The sequence below is a fragment of the Callospermophilus lateralis genome, chromosome 18 (assembly GCF_048772815.1).
Source record: "Callospermophilus lateralis isolate mCalLat2 chromosome 18, mCalLat2.hap1, whole genome shotgun sequence".
Classification (NCBI taxonomy): Eukaryota; Metazoa; Chordata; class Mammalia; order Rodentia; family Sciuridae; genus Callospermophilus; species Callospermophilus lateralis.
The window spans coordinates 7805236-7831486 of NC_135322.1; the positions used below are offsets into that span (position 1 = coordinate 7805236).

The 26251-nt window shown below is 56.1% G+C and overlaps 2 protein-coding genes across 2 annotated transcripts; one reads left to right on the forward strand and one right to left on the reverse strand.

Moving 5' to 3' along the window:
* Positions 1-246: 246 nt before the first annotated feature.
* Tmem143 (transmembrane protein 143) lies at positions 247-18209 on the forward strand. The gene is made up of 8 exons (XM_076838214.1): positions 247-307; positions 669-909; positions 3106-3210; positions 10808-11002; positions 11947-12077; positions 12409-12688; positions 16441-16630; positions 17134-18209. Exons 2-8 carry the CDS (start codon positions 691-693, stop codon positions 17346-17348), a joined length of 1335 nt encoding a protein of 444 aa, XP_076694329.1. The 5' UTR covers positions 247-307; positions 669-690; the 3' UTR covers positions 17349-18209.
* A 1051-nt stretch (positions 18210-19260) lies between these two features.
* On the reverse strand, positions 19261-22652 carry Emp3 (epithelial membrane protein 3 (MAM blood group)). Its single transcript, XM_076838215.1, has 5 exons — positions 22584-22652; positions 21567-21659; positions 21233-21335; positions 20277-20417; positions 19261-19493 (listed from the first exon to the last, which is right to left on the reverse strand). Exons 2-5 carry the CDS (start codon positions 21642-21644, stop codon positions 19324-19326), a joined length of 492 nt encoding a protein of 163 aa, XP_076694330.1. The 5' UTR covers positions 21645-21659; positions 22584-22652; the 3' UTR covers positions 19261-19323.
* Positions 22653-26251: the final 3599 nt, after the last annotated feature.

Here is a 26251-nt window from a genome sequence, read left to right on the forward strand (position 1 = left end):
TCGCCGTTGGCTGGCTGCGCGCGGGAGACCTGCCCCGGGAGTCTCGCGCCCACCCCGCCCCTTCCCTTTGAAGCCGGACGACAAGGAGACACTTCTGCGGCGCATGCGCGTCACACAAACGAACTGGCGGGGAAGTTTCTGGGTTGCGCACGCGCAGTTGAGATCAGGAGGAGGGAAAAATGGGTTCTTTTAAATGACCCGGGATTTGCGCATGCGTTTTACTGCTATCTGAAGCCGACCCCCGGGGACTAGGGCTCCTCCTTGCACATGCGCAGGAGATTCAATGACAGTCGAACGTTGATTTAAGGTGAGGGAAGGCCGGGGGGTTGCATGGCCGGGGGAGGGCGGCCCTGCACCCCCTGAGTAGCCTTTCCGAGCATTTCCTGTGTTCTTAAGATGCATCTTGCCATCTAGACCTGCAGAAACCAGTTGTACTACTATAGGGTCTCTGGGCCTTCAAAGCACCCTTGACCCTAAGACCTCTGACCCCGGTCTAGGAGTCACACCAGCTGAGCAGTGTGGGAGGGGACGGGCAAGAGGGGTCTCGAAGTGGGTAGATGAGTTCTGCGCTCAGGCTCGGGTAGGGACGTTCCCTGGAGGGCGGGAAATGGAGGAAGAGGGCGTTTCCTACAGGTGTCATTTGACCCTGCTCATTTCCCTCTGTTTAGGCTCCAGGGAAAAGATCTGGTCATGTTGCATGTGACCCGAGGGGTCTGGGGGTCCACGGTCCGAGTATGGCCCCTGTTGCCCGCACTCCTCGGGACTCCCCGGGCCCTGTCGTCCCTGGCGGACAAGATGGGGGTGTACCGCAAGATGTGGAACCCCACGGAGCCCCGCGATTGGGCCCAGCAATACCGCGAGCGCTTCATTCCGTTCTCCAAAGAGCAGCTGCTCCGCCTTCTAATACAGGTACCGCCCGTCCCGGGTCCAAGAGCTTGGGGACTACGATTCCCGGCAGGCCTCGCGGCTGTGGGGGCCCTGCACACCGTGAGGGACGGCCCTGTTGACTTCTGGGAATTGTGGTTCCGGGTCTCGTTAGAGTCCCAAGTGGGTTGTGTAGGGGCCAGAACTCTTTTGAGACGCTGGTGCAGCATAGATTCTGGACTTGGGCTGTCTTCTGGGCTTAACAGGCATTCGCTAAAAGGAGCATGGGTTTCTCTCTGTAAAATGGGCATAATAATTATTCTCTCAATATTATTTATACTATCTAATAAAAATTGTATCTACAAATTCACAAAGCTATAAGCATAATTATTATTTTTGGGGGGTGGTGGTACTAAGGATTGAACTCAGGGCTCTCGACCACTGAGCCACATCCCCAGCCCCATTTTGTATTTTATTTAGAGACAGGGTCTCACTGAATTGCTTAGCACCTTGCTTTTGCTGAGGCTGGCTTTGAACTCTTGATCCTCCTTCCTCAGCCTCCTGAGCCACTAGGATTATAGGCATTCACCATCACACCAGGCTTATAATCATAATTATTATCACACTATTTGAATTCTTACTCTGTGGCACAATGCTAAGAATTTTTCATATATTTAATTATAAGAGATCACCCCCATTTTATAGATGAAGTATGCAGAAGGAAAATGACTCAACCAAGGCCACAAATATAGTGGCCAAGATTTTTTTTTTGGGGGGGGGGCGGTATTGGGATGAACCCAGGGTGCTTAACCACTAAACCACATCCCCCAGCCCTTTTTAATATTTTATTTAGAGACAGAATCTTGCAGAGTTGCTTAGGGTCTCGCTAGGTTGCTGAGGTTGGCTTTGAACTTATGATCCTCCTGCCTCAGTCTCCTGAACTACTGAGTTTATAGGCGTGCACCATTGTGCTGGCCTGATGGCCCAGATTTGAACCAAAATGCCTTAATTCCAGAACTGAGCCTGGATTAGGCTGGGCATTTACTTGACCTTAACAGTGAGTACCTTCTTTCTTGGATGCTTTCTTTCTTTCTTTCTTTCTTTTTAAATATTTATTTAGTTGTAGATGAACATACAGTATCTTTATTTATTTTTATGTGGTGCTGAGGATCGAACCCAGTGCCTCCCACATGCAAGGCAAACACTTTACCACTGAGCTACAGCCCCAGCCCCTCCTTGGATGCTTTCTTGACTTCACCCCAGTCTTAGTACTGCTCCAGAGCTTGAGCTCTTCCACCCACCACCATCATCATACCTGTCATCATTGAGAATCAGCCCTCATTTTAACAATGATTAACTGAACACCTGCTGAATGTACAAAGTCCTTTACAAGACTACACACACACACACACACACACACACACACACACGTAAATATATGGACACATAAACCTCATCAAATTCTCCCCACAGTCCTCTGGGAAAGAGGGTGTGATCCTCTGCTGCTTATGAGGGAACCGAGGCCCCGAGTGTGAAGATGTTTACCCAGGGCACTGAAAAAGGAGGTATATCAAGGAAGTTCAATACGTGTGCTCTGGAGTCATACAGGCATGGATTGGGATCACTTCACACAGACATGACCTCGTTGGGGTCACATCACACAGACAAGAAAATTACTTCCACAGGGCCTCAGTTTCCCTCTGGAAAATGGAGGTTATAATTTTACCACCCCTTGTGCTCTGGAGGATGACATTATGCCATCAGACAGCAGGTGGCACACAAGAAGCCCTGTGTGAATGTTGGTAAGTGTCAAAAATGGGAGTTCCAGCCTCCCTGTCCTCAAGCCATCTGATTTTCACTGTATTACGGGCTGCCTTGGCTTTTTGATCCAAAAAATGGGTCAAACTCCTTCCTCAACCCCAAGTAAACAGTTTTTGAAAAGCCTGGAGTTCTGCTGGGCTGGTGGTACACTCCTGTAATCCCAGCAGTTCAGAAGGCTGAGACAAGAGGATCCCAAGTTTGAGACCAGCCTGGGCAACTTAGCAAGTCCCGAAGAAACTTAGTGAGACCCTATCTCAAAATAAAAAATAAAAAGGTCTGGGGATGTAGCTCAGTGGTAAAGAGCCCCTGGGTTCGATCTCTAGTACAAAAAAGAAAAAAGCCTAGAGTTCTGATTGTGTTATGGGCGACCCCGGGGAAGAGGAAAGAGGCCTAAAGAGGTTTTCCTTCCCGAGGTGACAGGAATTCCACCCCAGCCCGGCAGAGAAGGTGGCTCTGAAGGAGTTCTCAGCCCATGTGGACTTCTGCACCCTGTTCCACTACCATCACATCCTGGCCAGGCTGCAGGTGAGGACGGGCCTCTCCACCCCCGCCCCTGTCGTGCTGTCTGCTCTGCAGTTCATCTGGTCACTGACACCTGCTTCCTCTAAGCACTGGAGATGCAGCCATGAATGGACAGGTGTGGCCACTCCTTCATGGAGCTGGGGTTCCCGATGGGGAGGCAAAGAAATAAAATGAATGTAAATCTGATGCCTGGTAGGGTAAGTGCCACTAAGAACAACATGGCCATGTGGGTTAGAGGGACGAGCTGGGGGCTCTCTAGACAGGGTGCTTGGGAAAGGGCTCCCCGAGGAGGTGGCAGGTAGGCCAAGACCTCAGTAAGGAGAGGGAACAAGACTGAGGTCTCCGGGGAGGGTGCTCCAGAGAGAGGAGCAAATGCAAAGGCCCTGGGGGTGAGAAGGCCTGGAGGGAGACTGCCGAGGGGACAGAGGGCATGGGACATATCCTCCTGGGCCCGCGGGCCAGTTCTCTGCTGGGACTCTAAGTGAGCTGGGAAGCACAGAGGGCTCTGAGCAGAGATCTGAGCTGACTTAGGTGTTGACAGGATCCCTCTGACTTTTTGTCGGGAACAACCTATTAAAGAGCCTGTTATACTTGTCCAGGGAGAGATAATGGAAGCTCCGGAAAGAGTAATAGCAGCGGAAGTGGTGAAAAGTGGTCAGATGCTGTTGATGGTTGGAAAGCATCGGTGTTTTCTGTGGGGGGGGGCTGGTGAGGGAGGGAGACAAGGCAGGGCTGCCTCCGGTGTCCCTGACCTGAGCCTCTGGGAGGATGGAGCTGCCATTAACTGAGATGCAGAAGACTGCAATTGGGGCGGGGCACGGGAAAGAGAGCTCCTTTAGACTTAGGAATTTGAGCTGCCTGTGGAACAGGCAGGTAGGAAGGTGACTGGGATATATGGGCCTGGGCTGAGAAAGCTCTGGAAGGATCTAGACTGTACTAAGTGAGACCACCAAGGAATACCTGTTGTCTTAGGCTAGGCTTCTTTAAGAAAAACACCAAGAGATGGGAGCTTAAACAACAAAGATTGACTTCTCACAGTTCCTAGGCTGGAAGTCCAGGACGCAGGGGCCAGCAGCTTGGTGTCTAATGAGGGCTGCATCCTAGTTCATAGTGCCCTCTGCTGTGACCTCACGTGGTGGAAGAGGGTGAGAGAGCTCTGGGGTCTCTTTTTATAGCTCCCAGAGGACCTCCCTCCTCACATCACCTCGGGATTAGGATTCCCACTTGTGAATCCTGGGGACACTTGACATTCAGTCCACTGCAGGTGTGTGATGGTGCACCGGGAGGACTGCCAGCCAGGGAGCTCACCCAGCCTTGGTGCCCAGGGTTTTTCTTGGTTCTGTTATGTAGGCATGGTGACTGACCTGGGCCTCCAGCTCCTCCAGAGGTTAAACTGATGCTGAGTGGCCCAGGGCCCGTCCATAGGTCAGTGTTAGCATAGATTCTGGGGTGGCGGTGGCCTCAGGTAAACCGAGACAATCTTATTGTGCAGGATCCTGCAGGGGCTTGGGGTTTCCATCGCTGGAGCTGGTCAAGGGCCAGGCCTTTGGAATGTGCAGGACACCTCAGGCCTGTGAGCCCACCCTCTCTGCGCCCTGCTACTGTGTTCCATGGCCCCCCTCCTTGCTTTGATAGTAGCACGGCCCTCTTGGCTGAGTACTCTGGGTCAGGCTCTTGACTCCTTCCTTCAGCCCCGAGAGGCAGCTGCCAGGCAGAAATGGAGGCCCTGGGAGGCCTGGAAGTGCCCACGACCACAGTTCACAGTGGGGGAGGCACACCTGGAGCCCCTGCACCCTCTCTCTTCACGAGGCAGTGTTGTTATTGTTGTTGTTTTTCTTTGTCTTGCAAAATATTTTCTTATATAAACATTGAAACAGAGAGGCAGACAGAATATGAATGAGTATGCCTGTATCTCGAGGCAGGAGATCGTACACACGGGTGCGGGGGGCAGGGTGGGAGGGGCCGAGGCAGGAAGACGGGGTGATCACTGCTGATGATCTGTCTCTCAAGGAAGCCTGGGTCTGACCAGGCAGGGAAGGAGTCAGAGCGACCCTGGTTCAGACACTAGTTTGGTTGTTCAGTAATGATGCCAGTGACCTTGGCAGGTGACCTCTCTCTGAACCTTCTTTCCCTTATTCATTCATTCATTGATTTCACTTGATGAATATTTATTGAGCTCCTACAGTGTCCTCGGAATGATTCCAGGTCCCAGGGCACAGCAGTTAGCACGACAGATGTGTGTGTTTGCCTCATAGGGACTCTCATGCCAGAGAGGCAGAGAGAAGCCCCACACATCCCAAGGTGCTAAGGACTAAGGATCAGGGTCGCCAGATGAAGCACAGGACAGCCAGTTTATTCATTTCCAAGGGCGGCTGTGTCACATTTCTGTAAACGAGGTGGCTTTAAAACAAACACATTTAATCCCTGTTCAGGAGGCCAGAAGTCCAAGGTCAGGGGTGGCAGAGTTGGGTCCCCGGGCTCCACGGGAGGAGCAGGGAGGAATGTCCCATGCCCTGTCTCTAGCCTGCCGCGGTGGTGTCAGTCACCGTGTCCCTTGGCTTGTGGATCCTCCTTCCAGCCCCTATCTCCAGCATCACATGCCTTTCTCTGTCTCTTATGAGGGCATTCATTCTCCAACTCAGTCTGATCTTATCCTGATCTTCACCTTCTATTTCTCTGAAAAGACCCTTTTTCCAAATGAGGTTATATTTTGAGATTCTGAGGGGGTGTGAATTTTTTTCCCTGTACTGGGGAGTGAACCCAGGGGTACTCTACCACAAAGGTATACCCCCAGCCCCTTTTAAAAAATATTTTGTTTTGAGACAGAATCTGACTAGGTTGCCCAGGCTGGTCTTGAACTTGCCATCCTCCTGTCTCAGCCTCTGGAGTTCAGTGGGGATTGCAGGCATGAGCCACAGCACTTAGTTGGGGGTGGGGGGAATGGGAATTTTTTAAAATTCATTTTTTTTCCTTTGTGGGGAATATGAATTTTTAGGCAATACTCTTCAGCCCACTATGCTCCATTGAATTAGAATTTCAGATAAACTATAAAGAACTTTTTTAGTGTAAGTATGCCTTAGCAACATGGTCCTCAAATATTGCATAGGACGGAGGACCTCAAAGTTCTTTCTATCTATCCATCCATCAATCAATTAATATTTTTTCCCCTGGATCTGGCAGCCATAGTTGAGGAGAAAAAGAACGCGATGTTTTCCAATTTTAGAAAAGGTAGTCAGAAAGGGCCTCCCTGAGGAGGTGACATTTGAGTAGTGATCTGAAGGAGGCCAAGAGGGAGCCATGAGATCTGAGGAAATAGTGAATGCAAAGGCCCTGAGGCAGGGGTGCCTTTGGTGTGTAGGGGGAAGAACAAGCAGACCCCTGAGGCTAGAGCCGAGTGAGACAAGGGGCCAGGGCTGGGGATGAGGGCAGAGAAGAAGCCAGGACAGATACTGCAGAGTGACTTGTGTGAACGACACAGCCAGGGAGCCCTGGGAGCCCAGGGAGGGACCATGAGCGAGGACAGGCGCCCTCTGGCGGCTGGTGGAAGAACAGACGGGGTGAGGGCTGGGACCGGGAGCCAGGCCGCAGGGTGGGGATGGGGGAGTGTGGTGGTCCAGCAAAGGTGGCCAGGAGTTGGTGCATCCCCAGTGAATGGATGCGTTCAGGCTGTGCAGGCCAGGGGCACAGGGTTCTGTGCGGATGGGGAACAAAGCTGACTGTCCCATCTGTGTCTCAGACCAGGGGGCTAGGAGCTTCCTGTCCTGGGTCTGTTTCAGCTGGGGTACGGTGGGGGTTGACCGATGGGCTGGACGTCCGGGGAAGGGAGCCTCCCTGACGACCCTCCGGCCCTGGGCCTTGGCGCTGGGAAGGATGGAGTTTGCCTCTCCTGAGATGGGCAGATGGTGAGAGGCGCAGGTTTGGCGTCCGAGCTGGGCCTTGGTGTGAGACCGGGGTTGGGAGGTGCCCTGCAGGAGGCACGGGGAGGCCTGCTGATGTCTGCAGGGGCTTGTGGGGGCGGCCCTCAGGCGAGGTGTCAGAAACCTAGAGTCCTCAGCAGGCCACGGTGTCCAGGTCCCCAGGTCCCCAGGTCCCCAAGGGAAGGCTCCAGGATAGAAATGGCAGCAGCAGCCCTCACCAGCCCTCACCAGCCCTCACCAGGACCCAGGTGAGTCTCTCCTTCTGGGTGAGGCCTGGTGCCAGGGGCTGGGCTTCACTGAGGAGCCATGCCGGGCCTGCCCCTTCCCACGGAGAGCTGCCCACGGGTGGTGGGACAGTTGTGAACCAGGTGCTGTCCCCAGTGAATGGACAGGGATGATGGGCGCAGCGGGGGAGGGCCGAGGGCAGGGTTCTGTGTGGGCCAGGACAGGTGGCCTTGGGACTGTTCTTGGGTCCTCGAGCAGAATGGAGCCAGGCCGCCCTTTCTTTAGTGTGGAGCTTGCTCTTCAGTCTGTAGCTGCCAGCGTCATGTGGCTCTTACATTTAGAATATTTATAATGAAAGAATTTTAGACATTCCATCCTCAGTTGCTTTCATCGTGTTTCAGTGTTTAGCAGCCACCCGTGGCCAGCGGTGACTCATGGGACAGCACAGATCTAGACTGTTCAGCAGATCCTACTGGGCAGCGCTGCTCTGGGCTCCTTGTTGGGTCATCCTAAGGGTGACTATGTCCATGGTGTCCGTGACAGTACTCCTTAGACCTGGCTGCTTTTGCCCGGCCAGGATCCTCAGCCTGGGGCTGGGGGCTTTCTGAGAGTTGCGGGCGGAGCTGCCCACGACAGAGGAGGTGAGGAGGTGAGATCGGCAGTGAAGGGAAGGAGGCCAGAGGGGACACGGTCTCCCAGCAGGGGCCTGTGCAGGGCGCCTGAGATGATGGCTGGTGCCCAACCACCAGGGGTCTGCAGTGCTGGTGCCTGTGGGCCTTGCTGTGCGCTGTGGTCCCTGAGGGCAGCAGGAGGCCCTGAAGGGCTTAGTAGGTGGGTTTACTTCCTGGCTGTATGACCTTGGGTGCTTCTTGGCCTCTCTGTGCCTCAGTTTCCACGTCTGTAAATGAGGATGACAGTGGTGCTGCTCTCCCACTGTAGGAATGCACCATCAGCCCTCCCAAGTGTTCCCGGCATCAAACTGCGCGCTTTTCATTTATTGTTGTGGTTGTTTGCCAAGCTCTCCCTGGCAGCAGTGTGGAGAGCGGGTCAGCGGTGGGGGCCCCTGGGATTTTGAGGACACCACCAAGAGGGCCATTGGTGTGTATGGGAACGGGAGGAAGCGGTGGTGATGTGGCGGGCAGGCTGGTGGGGAGGAGGGAGCCGCTGAAGTGCTGACCTGTTCTGGAGCAGGATTTATGGGCCAGGGCAGGAGCGGCGTCACGGGCCTGCGTGGCCAGGTTCCTGGCTAGAAGCCCTGGGTGACTGTGCGGCTCCCCCCGGAGAGCCTGGCTGCCGAGCCTGATGAGTGCAGAGTTCTTTCCCCGCCAGCTCTGAGGTCCTCTGTCTCAGTCTGCAGCTCAGCCCCAGAACTGGAATTTCTCAAGGTCACAGCGTGCCTGAGAAGGTGGCCCAGGGGACCCACTGTCAGCCTGGGAAGCGGGAGCCAGGCGCTAGACTCCTGTGCTCAGCCAGCACATCCAGCCCGGCCCTTCACTCAGATGAGCACCTGTCCCCTGGCCTTCCGCCTCTGCCCTGGCTCCCCGGCCGCCTAGGCCTGGCTCTCCACCACCAGCCTTTGGGCAGCCACTCTGCCCACTTGGAGGACCTGCCCCTCTTTCCTTCCAGGTTGCTCCTGAAGGCTCCTGTCCTGGGGGACACGCTGGGGCTGAGTGTGGGCTGGCTCTGTGAGAGGCACTTTCCCTCTACAGGGGCTCGGTAGCCCCATCTCTCCACCAGCCGAGCAGGCTGGGCAGCTGGAAATGCACTTTCTTCATCCGTTCAGCGGTTTTGGGGGGCAGGGGGTGTAGCTACCTAAGATGAGGTGGACAAGGCCAATTGGGGAGAGGTCTGCCAAGTCACAGGAATCTGTTGGGGTGGGGGTGGGAGAGCTGCAGATGACCCAGGTGTGTCCTATGGAGACCAAGAGTCAAGCAGGGCCAGCAGAAGCCCCAGGTCGGGGCTGAGGTGAAAGACAAGCTGTCTGTGGGGAGGAAGGGGGGACACAGGGCCGGGGGTCAGCAAGTGGACTGGTAAAGAGGGCACGTGGCGGGGAGGAGAGGGGAATCAGGTGCCCCAAGGTCTCTGATGGAGCGTCTGCACTGAAACCCGGAGAAGGCGGGTCTGGGCAGGTCCTCTCTGGGCCAGGTTAGGTTGGACACCCGCTGGGAAAGTCAGGAGGTGGCTGCACACAGGGCTCTGGCCTTGGGGCGCAGGCCTAGGGTGTCTGGGGAGCTGATCTGGCCCAGGGAATCTGGATGCCCGTTTTTCTGGGAGGCTGGGGATGACGGGGTGATTTGGTGGTGGGCTCTGTGTGTCTGGTTTGGTGACTGTGACCTCCGTAAAGAAGTACCGCGTAGGGAGTTGGTGTTGGTGCAGCAGCTCAGCGGCTGTCGCCACAGACCCCATGCTGGCTCAGAGGAGGCAGAGGACCAGGGGTTGGTGTCTCTGAGCACAGCTTCCTGCCATCCTGTGGCTCTGCGCCCCTAGGCATTGTCTTTGTCCCCACATGGTCACCATCCAGTCTGTCTTTGTCCCCACATGGTCACCATCCAGTCTTGGGTGTTTTGTCTTCTTTACAAGGTGGTCAGACAGCTGTGACCCCAGAGGGGGACACAGGGGAGACTCAGGAAAGACAGAGTTATTGTCCTCAGGGCCCAGAGTCACACTGGCCGGGCAGGGTCTCATGGGCCAGGTGGTAGGGCAGTCAGGGCCCTCACGGGGGTCTCCACAGGAGGCAGCGTGGGTGAAGTTGAGGGCTCCTGGGCCCTGGGCTCTAGGTGGCATGGTCCCTGTCGCCTGGGGATTGGCCCTGGATGGTGCCCGTGGAGGAAGATGTGTCCTGGGGTGTGGGCCCGGAGGAGGTCTGGCTTGGCCTGGTGTGTGTAGGCAGGGCGAGCTCCCCCGGCCAGCCGAGGCTGTCTCTAGAGTTGGCTAGTTCTGGGAGGCACGGTCCCCCCGAAAGGTCTTTTGAGGTCTCGAAATGTCAGAATGTGCAGAAAACTGAGACCTGCTCCTCCTGCACTGGGCAGACAGGGTCCAGACGGGTCCTAAGCCAGCAGACGGGCAGGGGTGGAGTCCAGGGAGCAGGTGCCACTTCTGCTCGGGGACCCTGGGTGGAACTTGAGTTTCCTGGCCATCTGCTCCGTAGCCTCCACCTGGGCGCCCACGCTCACGCAGCAGAGCCGGCAGCGGGAGCCCGTGGTGGAGAAGAGGCCAAGCTGGAGTGGGCGGGGCGTCGTCTGCAGTGGCGTTTCAAGGAGGTGGACGGCAGGGCCATGTAGGGTGCTCCTGAAGAGAGCACGGACGCGGGGCACCCAGCCCCGGTGACCCCAGGGCACAGCACTGCACCTCCTCCTATGTGTCCTGTCTCAGTGCCCTTAAATGTCTTCACATCCTAAGTGTCCCCATGGCCCCTTGTGCCATGACCCAGGCCATGTTTTCCTCTGACTCTCTCCTAGGCCTTATATGATCCCATCAACCCCGACAGGGAGACCCTCGACCAGCCGTCACTCACAGACCCCCAGCGGCTGTCCAACGAGCAGGAGGTGCTCCGAGCCCTGGAGCCCCTGCTGGCCCAGGCCAACTTCTCCCCGCTCTCTGAGGACGCCCTGGCCTACGCGCTGGTGGTCCACCACCCTCAGGATGAGGTCCAGGTACTGTCTTCCAGAGGACCAACCCCTGGAGCCTGGGCCAGGGGCCGCTGGGGGCTGTGCTCCTGAACACAGGGCCCATGCAGCACGCCTGGCGACAGACCCAGGTCACTTCAGTGCCATCTGCTAGGAAAGTCTCCTGACCCGGGGCTGGTGGGCTTGGTGGCAGTGCACTTCCTGGGATCCATCCCAGCCCTGGGAAAAGAAGAGAAGAGAACAGGAGTGTGATGGGGGTCTTCTCAGGACCCGATCCTGCCGCCACCTTCAGTGAAATCATAAAAATAAACAATACAAAGTGCTCGTCCTTACAGTCAGTGACATTGTAACAGAAACACTAAAATCTTCCAAAATTCCACATTTCATGACTTCTAAAATGAACATCTTCCAGAGTCATATTTGTCACCTCTGAAACTGGAATGTGACTCAGGCAGTGGTGAGATGTGGCCTAATTGTAGTGTATTTTATTTTGTGTTTGCTTCATAAAACAATGGCATATCTTGAATCAGTGGCACCTTCAGCTGGATGTGGTGGCACCCGCCTGTGATCCCAGCAACTGGCTCTGGCGGGAGGGCCACAAGTTCCAGGCCAGCCTGGGCAGCTTAGTGAAGCCCTGTCTCAAAACAAAAAATAAAAAGGGATGGGGATGCAGCTCAGTGGTTAAGTGCCCCTGGGTTCAATCTCCAGTACCAAAAAACTAAGAAATATCAGCGGCATCTTAGATTCCAGGAAAGACTATGGTAAAGATGGCTGCTGTGTGCAGGGTGCCATCTTGGATGGTGTACTGGTGTGCAGTGCACAACCTGAACAACCACACTTGGCCCAGACACTCACTGATGAATGGTGACAGGGAGAGCATTTCTGGGGGGAGGGGGATCTAGTTCTGGTCCCCCTCCCTCCATCCCCAGCCTGAGTGCAACTGCCTTTGCTTCCTTCATCCCCTTTGGCAGGTGACAATAAATTTGGATCAGTACATCTACATGCAGTTCTGGGCCCTGGGCCAGCGAATTGGGCAGATGCCTCGATTGTCCAGTGTGGGCTCCAAGTGGGGCTTCTTCACCAAGTTGCCCCCTGCAGAGAGGTGAGGCGGCCCTTGTTCCCCAGCTGGAGCCAGAGGGAACAAGGTTAGAGCGAGAGGGGACTGACAGGTCAGTGTCTGGGTTTCGGTGTCTGGGGCCTGGGGGAGGGGAAGTCGAGGAAGGGGCAGACGTGACTGGGTCAGATGTCGCCTGTTCTTCCCACGGGAGAGCCAGTTACAGCAGTCAGCCCAGAGGAGGAGACAGGGTAGGACCAGTTCTTCCCATTTTCCCGGGGAGGGAGGGCCACATTCTGAAGAGGGAGGCGCGGGTCCTGGCCAGGGAGGCCTTGGCTGGCCGGGCCCCTGACCCGCCGTCCCTCTGGCTGTCGGTCAGGAGGTACTTCAAGCGGGTGGTGCTGGCCGCGCGGACCAAGCGGGGCCACCTGGTGCTGAAGAGTTTCAAGGACACGCCGCTGGAGGGCCTGGAGCAGCTGCTGCCCGAGCTCAAGGTGCGCACGCCCACGCTGCAGCGCGCGCTGCTCAACCTCACGCTGCTGGTCTCGGGCGTGGTCTTCTTCGTCAACGTGGGCATGGTGGTGCTCTCGGACCTCAAGATGGCCACCTCCCTGCTGTTCCTGCTCTTTGCCATCTTCATGGGCCTGCGGGCCTCCAAGGTATGTGGTGGCTGCTTTCCGCGCTCCCGCAGCTGGCCAGCATGCTTCGCGGGCCTCCCTCCCGGTCTGCTCCACAGGTGCCCTAATGGGAATCACGGGGGACCTGCCTTGCAGGGTTGTTGTGAGGGTTCAGTGAGTGAGTCCAAGAAAGGCCCTGGGCTGGCACCTGCCCAGGATAGTGAGATGCCCTCCAGGCTCTCCACTCCTCCTGGAGCACCCGCTGTAAAGAAGCTCTGTGTGGATCTGGTGGAGGGCGTGCGTTTTGGACCCAGACTGCCTGACTTTGAATTTGACTCTACCGTCTGTACCTGTGTGATCTTGAGCACTTTGCTTAACCTCTCTGTTTCAACTGTCACATCTGCAAAGTGGGGATGATAATAGGATCTAACTAATAGGTTGGAGTGGGGATTAAGTGAATAAATATGCATATAGGGCTGAGAACAGAGCCTGGCACACAGTACAGGAAGTTCCATGTGAGAGTTAGCTATTAAGATGATGATTATTATTACTGATTGGACTATTTGTTCCATGAGCTTTTACCCTGGCTGGGTATCATTATCACTGGGAGAGATGGTTTACAAATGCAGCCTTCTGGGCTCTGGCCCAAATGAACTGAATTGGAAACTCTGGAACTAGGGCCTAGGAAATTGTATTTTAATAAGCTCCCTTCCAGATTCTGCTACATGTGAGTGCAGGACAGCCTCATACAGTTGCTCAGGTTGTTCACATCTAAGGATTTATGGCTGGAGGGGCCAGTGAAGCCTGACACCCCAGCAGCTGCTCTGCTTGCTGAGCTGTGTGTCTCAGTTGGCCTGAAGGACTGTCTTACTGATTCTCCCCGGGGTTGGCACTGGGGTTGGAGTATAGATGGGTGTGAGGTGTCCCTTGTCCCTGATCACTCACTTGCTGGCTCACTAGTTTTCGAGCTGTCTTCAGCCATCCTGATGAGCTCTCAGGGAGGCTGGTCATAAATCCCACGGATAATACCACGCTGTCCTGGCCCAGAGGCTGCTGGCCGCCTGGACCTACAGGAGGGCTGGGAGGGAGAGCTTCCTGCTGCGGGCTCTCAGGTTCTCAGGGCCCAGTTTAAAACTCAGTCTCTGGTTAATTTAGGCACTTGTTAAGCCCTCCCCCTCCCAGTCGCCTGCTTTCCACAACTGGGGCCTTCGGCACAGTTGCTGCTCCTGGACCTCCGTCCCCTCCTCATTCCTCTTTTCCAGGCCTCTCGGGGCCCCCTGGATGCACCAGATGCACAGCAGGTCCCCTGGCAGAATCCCCTCTCCCTCCCCTCCAGGGGGGCCTCAGCAGGGCCTGTCCCTCCCCTCCAGGGGGCGCCTCTGCAGAGCCCCTCCCTCCCTCCAGGGGGCGCCTCTGCTCCTCCAGTGTTACAGCCACTTCACCCCAGCCCCAGCTGGGTTTTTGAGCCAGTCTGGAGCAGCTGGCTCCAGGCAGCTGGCTCCAGGCAGCCCTCCCCACAGGGCCCCTTACACTGGCCACTGTGGCAGGCTGAGCACTGCATCTCCTGATGCCTCCACTCGGGTTTTCCATCTGTGGATGGGCCTCTGCCCTGCAACTTCCTGCCCTCTTCCCGCCTCCGCTCAGCCCAGGGGACCCAGAGCCGGCCTTGCCCTTTCCCCGACACCAGCCTCCGCTGACTGAGCCTCACTCGTGCTTCTTGCTGGGCACACTGGGCATTCCTGTGGCACTGTGCCCGCCTCTGCCCTGCTTCCTCTCCTCTGCCTTTGCATATGCTGTTCCTGTAGACCCAAATTCCTTTCCCACCTCATTGCGCTGGCCAACTCCTGCTCACCCCTGCCAAGACCCAGAGGCTGCCTGCCCTGGGAAGCCTTGGTGGGCAGCTCAGAGCAGGATGCTGCTCCTGGGGACCTGCTGCACCCTGGCTCCCCGTGAGTCCCCGGAGCTCCTCAAAGAGCAGGCCCCTGAGCAGCCTGCGGGGGTTGAACTGCTGCCCCAGAGATGTGTGGGCCCCATCTTGCCCTGAGGGAGAGGGGCCAGGTACATGGACACTGATATGGCCACCCGGGGGAGGTGGAAGCAGGCAGTGCAGGAGCCCAGGATGCAGCGCCGTCTGCCCTGCCCCTTGAGGAGGAGGCAGCGAGGATTCTCCAAGAACAGAGCAGGGGCAGCCTGGCTGGCTGGAGGGCCAGCGCCTGTGAGGGCAGGGAGTGGGCTGCACTCGAGGGGACAGCAGGAAGGGAGTGGGTCCAAATCTCTAGGGAGCCATGGGAGAGCCTTGAGCAGGGACAGGGACAGACCACAGTAGGAGACTGAGCCCAGGGAGGGGCTGGGATGCTGCCCTTGCAGGAGAGGATCAGGCCTGAGTGGGGACCGAGCAGGGGGCTGGGGCTGGGGCTGAGGCTGAAGCTGGCGAGGAGTGGGCCAGGACAGGGTTGGGGGTCTGGCCTTGGCTTAGTAGGCGGTGGAGCCTCTCCAGATGCCACTCCAGGGGAGGAGGAGCAGGTGGGTGGGGGGAGATGCTGTCAGCGTGGGTGGTGCTGTGTTGAAAGGACACAGGGGACCTTTGGGTCCATCTGCATGCGGTGGAGTGGCAGGACCCCCTCCTTCCACGTGGGAGGAGCCAACTCCATAGGCTGGAGAGAAGAAGACACCAACCTCTTGCCTCTCGTCCTCCATTAATGGAGATTGACCCCTTGCAGGACAGAAACCAGGGTGTTGGGCTGGCAAGAAGTCACCACCCCTACATAGCTGAGTCCTTGGCATAACGTGGGCCACTGAGCCATGTTCTGGGCTGTGTTCCTGCAGAAGCATGTCACTCTGTAGGCACACCCCCACCAGGCTGTCCCAGGGTAGCTGATGTTTGAGTGCTCGGGTGGCCAGGCTCTGCCCCGGGCCTTCCATGATCCCTGGGTTGACTTCTGGACTCTCCTGGGCATCAGTTCACCTCGCTGCACAGACAGTGCTACCCCAGGACTGAGGTCCTAGCCAGGGGCTTGCAGCTGGCAGGGGCATGGCGGGGACAGGCATGGTGGCTGCAGCACCTAATGGCCTCGAACTCCTTTTGTGGATGAATGGAGGAATCTGAGCACAGGTTTCCTGCGTGAGCCCAGAGGGCTGGGGCGGGCTCTCCCCTCTGCTCCTCGGGGACACGAAGCAAGGAGGTGCCAGGAGGGAGGGGATGCGAGCACACATGGGCTCAGGTCTGCCTCTTCTTCCCTCACTGCTCTTCACAATTTAATAGGTAAAACCTTTGTTCATTATGCAAAAATTCACACAAGGCAGAAATAGAATAGTGGGATGAACCCCCAAGTGGGCAGCACCCGACACCAAGAGCAAGTGTGATTTCATCCAGAGACCCACCACTGCGTCACTCTGGAGCAGACCCTAGACGTCTCATCTGGAAGTAAGGAAGTCTGTCAGCCACAGCCGAGGACTCACTGTAATAGGCACTTCTGAGGCTGAAACTCACGCTGCTTAGAAATCCACCAGGCGGACTCATTAGCCTGGGGCCAGAGGAACCAGCCAGTGCAGGCTGGTATAAGCTGGTCTTCCTAAGGGCTGCCTGGGAGCCACTGGGGCGAGAGAATGTGTGTTAAAGTCCTCCTCAGGCTCAGCCTTGGGACTCGACCTGGAGGTCTGGTAGGGCTGGGGACTTTGTAGGTTTTCAACACCATCCTCTACCTCCCTGTGGTGAGTCTACTGGAGGGACAGGTGGGCAGGGCTGGGCTGGGCGAGGCTGGTTGCTCGGCTGACCCTGCAGCTGTCCTGGGCAGATGTTCGGGCAGCGGCGCAGCGTGCAGGCCCTGGAGCTGGCGCACATGCTGTACTACCGCAGCACGTCCAACAACTCGGAGCTGCTCAGCGCCCTGGCCCTGCGCGCCCAGGTCGAGCACACCAAGGAGGCGCTGCTGGCACACAGCTTCCTGGCCCGGCGGCCAGAGGGCCTGTGTGGCCCACCAGAAGGTAGGCCTTGTTCTGTCCTGTCTAGCCAGGCCATGTCCCCGTCCCTCTGTAGCCCCCGCCCCAGGGAGACACCATCTGCATGCCATCTACTCCCTGCAGCGCCCAGTGCTGATAAACCTGACAGATTTTCAAGGAGACCGTGTCCTTCAGCAGACAGGACCCCGAGCCCAACCCTGACCTGCCTCTCTTGACCTCCGTCTGCATGAGGGTCCTGGACCAGTGGCCCCTCTTCTGCACTCTTTACTGTACATGAGCCCACACTCCTGCAGACTTGGTCCCCACCCTGTGTTGGCCCCAGGTGGTCCCCGTCAGGACCCCTGCACTCTTTTTCCTTGTATGAGGCCCTGGCTTCTCTCCAGATGAGGGTCGAGTGGACCTCCTGTGCCTGTTCCACTGCCCTTCCAGTGTACCCCTAGGCTATCCCAGACCTGGGCTCCCCCTGCTGGCCCCTCCTAGCCCTTGCTGGTCCCAGTCTGACCTCACACCTGCCTGTTCCCCTGCAGAGACCTCCAGGTGGCTCCAGTTAGAGGTGGAGAAATGGCTTCTGGCCCAGTCAGGCTATGAAGTGGCCTTCAACGGATCTAGGGCTCTGGCCCACCTGCAAGCCCTGACCCCCAGTATGGGGCGGTACCCTCCCCCGGGTTTCCCCAAACTAGACCCGTTAGCTCCAGTCACTTCTGAGTCCTCCCAGGCCGCACCCAGTAGTAGCAACAACTGACTGCACCCTCCCCGCCCTTACCTGCCTGCCACCTGGCTAGGAACCAAGACCCGCCTCCTCCATGCCAAGCTGTCAATCACGGATACCGTGTCATTCTCCAACTTCCAGTTACTGACAGGCTATTATTTTTGCTACTCTGTATACTTAAGTCAGCCAACCAAGGCAGCTGCAGTTGCTAGGCAGCCCGGCTTCTCGTGAACAGCCTATCACAGCTATTTAGCTCCCTTCAGTTCCATTTCTTAGTCCCACCCCCGGAACATCCAAATGTGGTGAGGCTGAGGAGATGAGGGTGTCGGCCAATCACAGCTGTTCAGCTCTGGCTTCGATGAACTCCCAGGCCCAGCAGTGGAAGCTGTGCCCTCCCAAGGCTATATATCGCTGTCTTCTTAGCCTCCCTGGGGGGAACTGCCCACCAAGTACACCTGGGCGGGGCTCCAGGCCGAAGCCGATGGCAGCCGTTTGGCCCCGCCCTCTGGCAAACAGCCAATGACAGCTGCTGGGCACCATCAGTTTTGTGCAGCCAGTTGTCTGCAGAGAACCAACCAATCAGAATTTTCAAAGGAACCTGCTCTTTGTGTCCATTGCTGCTGTGTGGTGGGCCATCTGGTCAACTGCTGACCAGGGGGTCCTGGCTGAAGGGGTTGGGAACCTGGTGCCAGGCAGAAGCTGTGGGCCTGGAAGACCACCCCCACCCGAAGCTTAGGCTCCCAACAGCCTCAGGTGCCTTCCTCACCTGGGTCCTTCACCCTTTCTACAGAAACTACCTCTGCCTGGATTTCCCCACCACCAGTGCCCAGTGCAATATTTATTATCTGTCAGTTTCTCTCCTGTCTCCCAGAGGAATAAATCATGTTTAATACATCTGGCTGAGTAGGGTGGCTGCAGAGTTGGGAACGAGGGGTGGTATTAGAATCCTGGAAAGGATGGACTCTGGGTCTTGGAGGGGTACTAGTGCGTGCGGGTGGTTCCTGGACAGAGGAAGCTGTAGTTGTAGAGACTGGATTTGTGGGTGACAGAAGAGGATCTTAGAAAGACCTGGTTCCTGAGGAGAAGCCGTGGTTTGCGTCTGGGTCTCATGAACAGGGAGATAGGGTGGTCAAGTGCAGTTGTACAGATTGTTCCCATAGCCAGGAGAAAGGTGGCTGTGGAGTCCAGTCCATGACTGTGGGACCAGGTCAGCCAGAAGGAGGGGTGTGCCCTCTGACATTTACTAAGATGTTAACAACTAGGTAGTCTTTGGGGAAAGCGGGGGAAGAGGAAGGGTTGGGTCCCAGAGAGGAGAGGGAGGCTGGTTTCTAACAGGGAAAACGAAAAACTCTTCCCAGAGGGAGCGTTAGAGAGAAAGTTCAAAAAGGATCCACAGGGCGCTGGGTTGGGGCTCAGTGGTAGAGTGCTTGCCCAGCATGCAGGAGGCACTGGGTTCCATCTCCAGCACGACAAAAAACAAAAACAAACAAAAACTAACAAAATAAAGGTATTGTGACCATCTACAACTTAAAAAATAAATAAATAACATTTTAAAATTCAACAGTTTAGAAGGAGCATGGTGGGCCCCAGAGAGTGAGCACCCAGACATAAGCTTGGGCCAGCAGAGAGGACGGTCGCTCCAGGCTTGTGATTCCTGACAGGATTTGCTGGGACTCAGATTGCTGGTTCTTCCTGGACGTGCCTGAAGGTCTAAACTGTCTAAACTCAGGTGCCCGTTACGGGTTCTGGGTCCCAGAGGGGAGGACCTGGCTCTTGAATCTGGGAGCAAAAGGGCGCTGGTTCCCAGGAGCCAAGGGGCTGTGGGCTGGGAGACTGGCATCGGGAGGTGGAGCGGCTGAGGTGGGTCCGCCTGGTACAGAGGGCAGGTGTGTGCACCCGGGGCCCTGAAGGTGCCAGGAAGAAGGAAGGAGGCAATGGCAGAAGCCGCGGTTAAACACTTTTATTACGCTGGGGGCTTCTGGGCGAGGCGAGGGGCCGGGGCTGGCGGTCACTCCCGCTTTCGCAGGTGAATGTAGATGATGCCGCTGACCAGGGCGAGGGGGAAGGCCACCCAGGCCAGGGCGAAGCAGTAGCCGAAGCTGCCTCCACGCGGGTGCTTTGCCAGGATCTCCTCCGCGTGAATGGCATAGATCAGGGCCCCGGTGAACACTGCCACACCTGCGGGAAAAGGGAAGGGGCGTCACGTTGTGCCTGCAGACTTCCTGACAGCCAGGGGGGTGGGTACACCGCCGCCTGCTGCTGCTGAGGTCATGGCTCTCTCCCCCAGTGCCAGGCAATGGAGCTACTGAGGGGCCTTGGCAACTAATTTAATTTCTGGCTCCTATTTGCTTCTCCACAGAATGGGACGATCATATCCACCTGTCCATCCATCCATCCATGGAATTTTCTGAGTGTGTGTGTTTTACAACCCTAGCATGCAACAGTGAATTAATTAAAACAAGAGCGGGGCTTTGCAGGAACTCAGGAAGATAATATTTTGAAAGCCAGGGACTATGATTAATTTAGCTCTTTGCACCTTAAGTAAAAAAAAAAGGAAATAAAACTCCCTTAAATGTCTGACACAGGGTAGTTACACCAGAAATAACAGCTGGCAGAAATGATGCAATTACCATTGTGATCTCCAGCTCCCCTTTGGGGTATTCATTAGCTATACCTCATCCCTAAGACCCAAATTATTTACCCATCCTCTGGCTCCTTGAACCTCTAAATTCCCTCATACCAGCACCCCCCATGACTCAGGGCAAACCCAGCGCTGTCACTGAGAACTACAACTCCCATCAGCCCTGGGGGCAGAGAGGCAGTTCACTGAGACACTTCAGGTGGTTCTTGGAATGTTGGAAATTGTTCTTTCGCCAGGTGTCCCTGGGCCCCAGGCATCCTGACACTCTCCATCTTTCCCCTCAGGGCCCCAAGTAGGGAGGGGATATGGGGGATGCTCACTGGTACAAAGTTGACACAGGCCAGTGGCATAGAAGAGCCCTCCTCTCCGCATGGTGTAGAGCTGGAACATGAACAGGATGAAGGACAGGCAGCAGAGGATGAGGGAAAGCACCATGAGCACCTGCACCGCCTTCAGCCAGCCTGCAGGAAGGAGAAGAGAGGGGTGGAAATCACTGGTCCCACTTTCTGTTTGCTAAGCATTTGCCCTGTCCCCTCCTCTGACCCCCTCTCCCATGTAGAGCCATGAGTTTAGATACTTAGTATACTTACATGACCCTGTGACCTTACTAAATTCCTTATCAATTCTAGTGGTCACTTTGCAGATTTTAGAAGGATTTTTCTACACAAACAAACATGTCTGCTAGGAATAGAGATGCTTTTTACTACACAAGTGCTCTACCACCGAGCCACATTCCCAGTGAGATGCTTTTTACTAATTCCTTTCATTTCATTTTCTTGCCTTAGCTAACTCCATTACAACACTGAATAGAAATGAGGGCAAACCATTTGCTTTGATCTTACGGGAAAAGCAAGCCTCCACCATTGAGCCACATCCCAGCCCCACCTCTTTCACTTTTAGACGGGTGAAGCTTTCAGGTTCTCGTGGCCCCACCCTTCAAGAAACTTAATGTTCCACCCCCTGGGAATCTGGACAAATTGGTCCCATGCTGCATTCAGGACACCATCTCCATCTCCTTAAAACTTTGGAAACAGTATCTTCTCAGAATTAGGGGAACTGTCTCCCCGTTCCCTAAACCTATAGCATGTGGAGTTCACCCTTCCTGAATCATAAGGAGGGGGCTTTTAGCCCAACCTCTTTCCAGACCAGTGGGCACGCTTCAACCCCACCCACTCAGCCGCAGGGCCCTGTCCCGCCCAATCCGACTTTAGGGGTTCTCAATCCTCTGTCCCAGAGTCGGGAGGAGGCTTGGGGCCCCTACCCCCTCAGTCCTTACCATTCTCACTAACATTACTGCAGGCCCACGTTTTGGTGCCGTTGTTCCACGTGCAGTCATACCAGAGATTCAGGGACTCCTTTCCCGGGAGAGTCCACCAAGACTGGGACGGAGAAAGGGCGGAGTTAGGAGGGGAGGCTGGGCGGGGTCGGGAGGACCCTAGGAAGGATTAGGAAAAGAGCAAGGGGTGTGTGTGGGGGGCGGTGGGGAGGGCACGGGTAGAGTAGGAGAGGGCGTGGAGACAAGAAAAAGCGGGCAGCGCCAGAGTGGTTTTAGAGAAGGGGCGTGGCTTGTCTGCAGGAGAGCGGGAGGCCCCGCCTCCAAGAAGGCTTACCTTGTCCAAAGTGGCCACAAAAAGTAGGATGAGAATGAGGATGTGAAGGGCAGAGACAACCAGCAGGAGGAGCGACATGGCTGTGGTGGAAGCCTGGGGAGTGGGTAGTCAGGAGATGGAAGCTTAAGAGGCTGGCACCCAGGCGGATGAGACACCCCAATCCTGAGGGAGAAGGTTGGGGTCTGGACCCCCGGGTCTGAGGGGGGAGGGCTGGGGTCTGGACTCCTCAGGGAGGAGGCAGTTGAGCTCTGGCCTCCTGCGTTTCCCAGGGGCTGGAGAATGCCAGCGTCAGGTCCTGGGTGCTGGAATGAGTAAGTTAATGCCTAACCCTCTGTGGCCCCTGTCTCCTCAGATCCCTGTCCCTGGGGACATATGGGTCAGCTTATGAAAATTCAAGTTGACCCCCACTCCTCCATTTACCAGGAGCTAGGAGACAGGCATCCTTGACTCACACCACTCCCCTCCTGGGGTGGGGAGGAGGGGGACCGGGTGACTCATCTGGTGACTCATCCACCCCTCTGCCTCCAAGCACCAGGGAAACCCCAGCCCCTGGCTATGTCCACGAGGTCCTCACCCCACCCTGCTGCCAGACTGGTGCCTGCCAGACACCTTCTGGGGAAGATGAATGAGAAGGGCCGGGAGAGTGAGGCTGGAGAGGAAGAACAGCCTCCCAGCACACTGGAGTGTCCAGAAATGGGGGCCTGGAGGTCCCGCAGACTGAGGTGTCCGCACGCACCCCTTGATCTCGGGGCCCTCGGGGAGAGTGGACAGCCCCGGGGAGAAAGTGCAGGACGCTTTCCTGTCGGGGACTCTCCCCAGCAGACCCCCAAATCCCTGCCGGCCCCACCCCTTCCTGAGTCTCTACCCCAAGTGCTGAGACCCCTTCTTAAATTACAAGAGTATCCACGGGGAGGCGAGAGTGGGGGGTCTCTCGCAGTCTGGGGGTGTCTTTCCCAACCTGCTGCACTCCCAAGTAAATAAAGAAATCCCAGCTCGAATAACGGACTGGAAACTTACCGAGAGCCGCGGAAAAAGTCAAGAGTTGGAGTCTTGTCCCTCGCTCGGGCCTCCCTGCCCCGCCCTTCTCCTCCCTCCTTCCACCCTCTGGAGGCCCCCGCCTCCCTCGCCGCCTCCCTCCCTCCCTCCCTCGCTCGCTTTCTCCTCCGTCGGGTTCCCTCCTTCTCCCCACCTCTCTCTCTCTCCCCGTCTCCCTGCCTAACCCTCTTTCTCTCTCTTCTCTGCTCCTCTCAATATATACTGACCCTTTTATACCCACCCTCACCGCACCCAGCTGAGGTCCGCAGCCAGTGGGAGGAACCTCCGAGAGGGAATTCCCTGAGAGGAGCCCCTGCCCACTGCCCCTGACGGGCATCCTCTGGGGCTCCCTCCCAGGATTGAGATGTGAAGACCCTTGGGGCAGACATGGGGGGGGAGGGTCCGATTCTCAGGCCTCCTGGACTCTGAGTTTTGTCCTGGGGTCGGTCTTCTGGTGTCCTTGATGGACTTTGGGGCAGGAGACCTGGGAGGAGGCGGATTCCTACGACTGGGATTGGGCATGGGACTGGTGGACTTGGCTCTATGTGAGGGTCAGAGGAGCCCCTGTTAAACTCTGCAGGGGGTGGGGTGGAAGTTAAGAATCCCAGACACCTTCTGTGTCCTCATTTCCTGACTGGGTAATCTTGGCCACTAATCTCATTTCTCTGAGCCTCACTTTCCTAATCTGTGTAGTGGGAATCATCATGCTGACAGCAAGCTAATAAACTGATGACAGTGATTCTTCTAGTTCTGAATGAATAAGGTAATGCCAGTACACTGACACACTGGAGACGCGTCTTCCTTCACCAAACGTTTATTGAACATTTCCTGTGAAGCAGAAATCAATAATAAATAAATTAGACATGAATAGTGTGGAGCTTGTCTTCTAGTAGAGGGAGATGGGCAATAAAAAGAAACATACCAGTGAGGAAGACAAATTTGATAGTGATAAGTGCTTTGAAGGAAATTGAGCAATGGAGATAATGACTGGATGAGGGGAGGCTCTCTGAAACAGGTAATCAGGGAAGGCATCTTGGAGGAGGTGTCATTTACTCTGAGACCCAAAGACAGAAATCATTTGAGTGCTAGGCAGAAGCGGAAGTACAAAGGCTTTAAGAACAAGCTCCAGTTGTTTGGGCAACAGACAGAAGGGCCAGTGTGGCTGGAGCAAAGGGAGCCAGAGGGAGTGGTGGGAAGGGAATCAAAGGGTACCCTTGAAGACCAAGGGAGGAGTTTGTATTTTATTCTAAGTGCAGTGGGAAGCCACTAGAGGGCTTTAACAGAACTCTGGCACCAGGGACTTAATTTTAACTATTATTATTGTCTACTGTTCGGACACTGAATTAGGGTGTGTGTGGGTGATTGCTACTGTGGACCTGGATCTCTTTGAAGGGGACCAAGTGTCAGGGTTCTAATGAATTGAAAGTTGGGGAATGGATGCTGACATGTCTGGTATCAGATGGGGCCAGAGCTGGGTGTGTTGATTTGGGCTCCCTGAGGAGATGAGAGTTACAATTCAGTGCTTGGGTGGGTACCTGAAGACCCAGAAGCTGGGGTACCATTATAACACAGACTTTAGAGCCAGAGTGGCTGCTTTACTCATTGTGTGATTCTGAGTAGTTACTATAACCCCTCCATGCCTCAGTTTCTTCACCTGTAAATAGGGATGATAGTAAATACATCAAAGTATAGGTCTTAGAGAAATTCTGGGCACACAGTGAGCACTGTTACTGTATGTCCTGCTACTTACATCAGGCCCTGGGTCCTGAGTGGATTCAGGCAGACCCTGAAAAATTCAGGGTCCAGCGACAGAGTAAATTGTTTTATTTTTATGGGTGCTTAACCACTGAGCTACATCCCAGCCCTTTTAAATTTTTTTTTTTTGAGACAGCTGCTTAGAGCCTTGCTGAGTTGCTGAGCTGGCTTTGAACTTGTGATCTTTCTGCCTCAGTCTCCAAGTCGCTGGATTATAGGTGTGCGCCACCACGCCCAGTGAAAGAGCAAATTTTTGGGTCCATTGGGTCCCAAGGCTAAAGTCTGGAATCCAAAATTGAGAATCTTTTGGGGAGGAAAATAAGGAGTCCCAAACTTAAATTCAGTCTGAATTCTCAAGGAAGTTTAAAAGTCTAGGTCACTGAGGGAAAACTTATGGGTTGGAGGAGAGTGTCATGTGCTCCTCTGGGAGTGCAGCCCCGCCCCAGGTCTTGGGAGGAATAGGGCTTCACCGAGGAGGCAGACGTAAATTGAAAAGGGCCCTGAGAAACAGCCCTCGCACTCCAAGTCAGGTTCCCTGGGTTGGATCAGAGCCGGACTTAGGTACTCTGGAGGGTGTTTTGGGGGTGAGGGTAGGTGGGCCTCTGTGGAAGGCGAGAATTGGGAAGCGAGAGAGGTGGCGGGATCTCCCCCTCGCGTGCCTCTGAGGATTCGAGCTGAGCTGAGCTGAGCCGTTTCCTCCCACAGGAAACCGCAGGCGTCGGGCACACCCTGCCTGCAGGAGAGGCGCCCACTGGCCGCCCGCGAGGGAGGCCCATGTGGGCAGCAGCTGGCTGCGGAGGGGGTAGGTCCTGCGGAAAGAGGGTGTGATCAAGAAGGGGCGTGGCCAGAGGATGCAAAGGCGGCAGCGCTGAGTTCCCACCCACTTCCGCCTCCCAATGCGCAGACGCGGTAGGTGGCCAAGGGCTTTTGGCGGCTTCTTTGGAAGCCGTTGGCCGCGCATGCGTAGCGAGTTTCTGCGAGGACCAAAGGCAGCGGTGAGCGCTCGCCCCCGCCACAATTCCCGGCTTTGGCACCTCCTCCTTGCTAATGAAGTCTCAAAATAACGTGGCCTTAATCAGCCTGAGGCGCGTGTTTCTCCGACCGGTCCCAAAGGACCTCAGTCTAGCCCTAAAGCCTTCCAGACGTTTCTCTCTAGGATCTTTCAACTACTGCCTCTGCTTCCCGGAAACACAGTCCGCCGCTCACAGGCCCGCGACATTCCTCAGACCCTCACAACCCCAAGGTCCCCTCCCCACACGGACCGTCCTGACCTCCCAAGGGCCCTCCGGGTTCTAGCGCCTCCCGGGTAGCCCGCCCCTCCCTCGTTTTCGCAGGACATTTGGCAGCCGCTCGCGGCTCCGCCCCTTAAGTACTCAGCTCCTCGGAACACCCTTAACGCCCCGCCCCTTAAATACCGCCCTGTCCCCGCCCACCGCAGGCCCTGGCCCCGCCCCCGCCCCACCCTTTACAGGGCCCCGTCTTCCCTGTGGTCCCTGGCAGCCCCACCTTTGACAAGGGCCGGTGCTCCTCCCCTCACCCACCCCGAAGCCCTGGACCTTCCCAGTCCCACTCCTCCCTGACTCTCCCAGCCCCGCCCTCGCAGGCCCTGAAGCCGTCAGTCTAAGCCCCGGGGAGCCCCACAAGTCGCTCACTCACCACCTCCTCCGCCCCTCCTCCGCCCTTTCTCCCCACCTAGACTCTTCCCCGCTACCTTGGTCCCTCCCAGGACGCTGTCCTCTGGCCTCATTGGTCCCTTATCTCCCCAGTAACCAGATCACAACAGTGATCACAACAGTGAGCTTAGAGCACTAAGGACACAGGTCGGGCACTCCAGCAGGTAGGGCTGGGGCCTTATCTCCTGACCCCACCGCCGACCCGGGCTCCCCCTCCTTTGA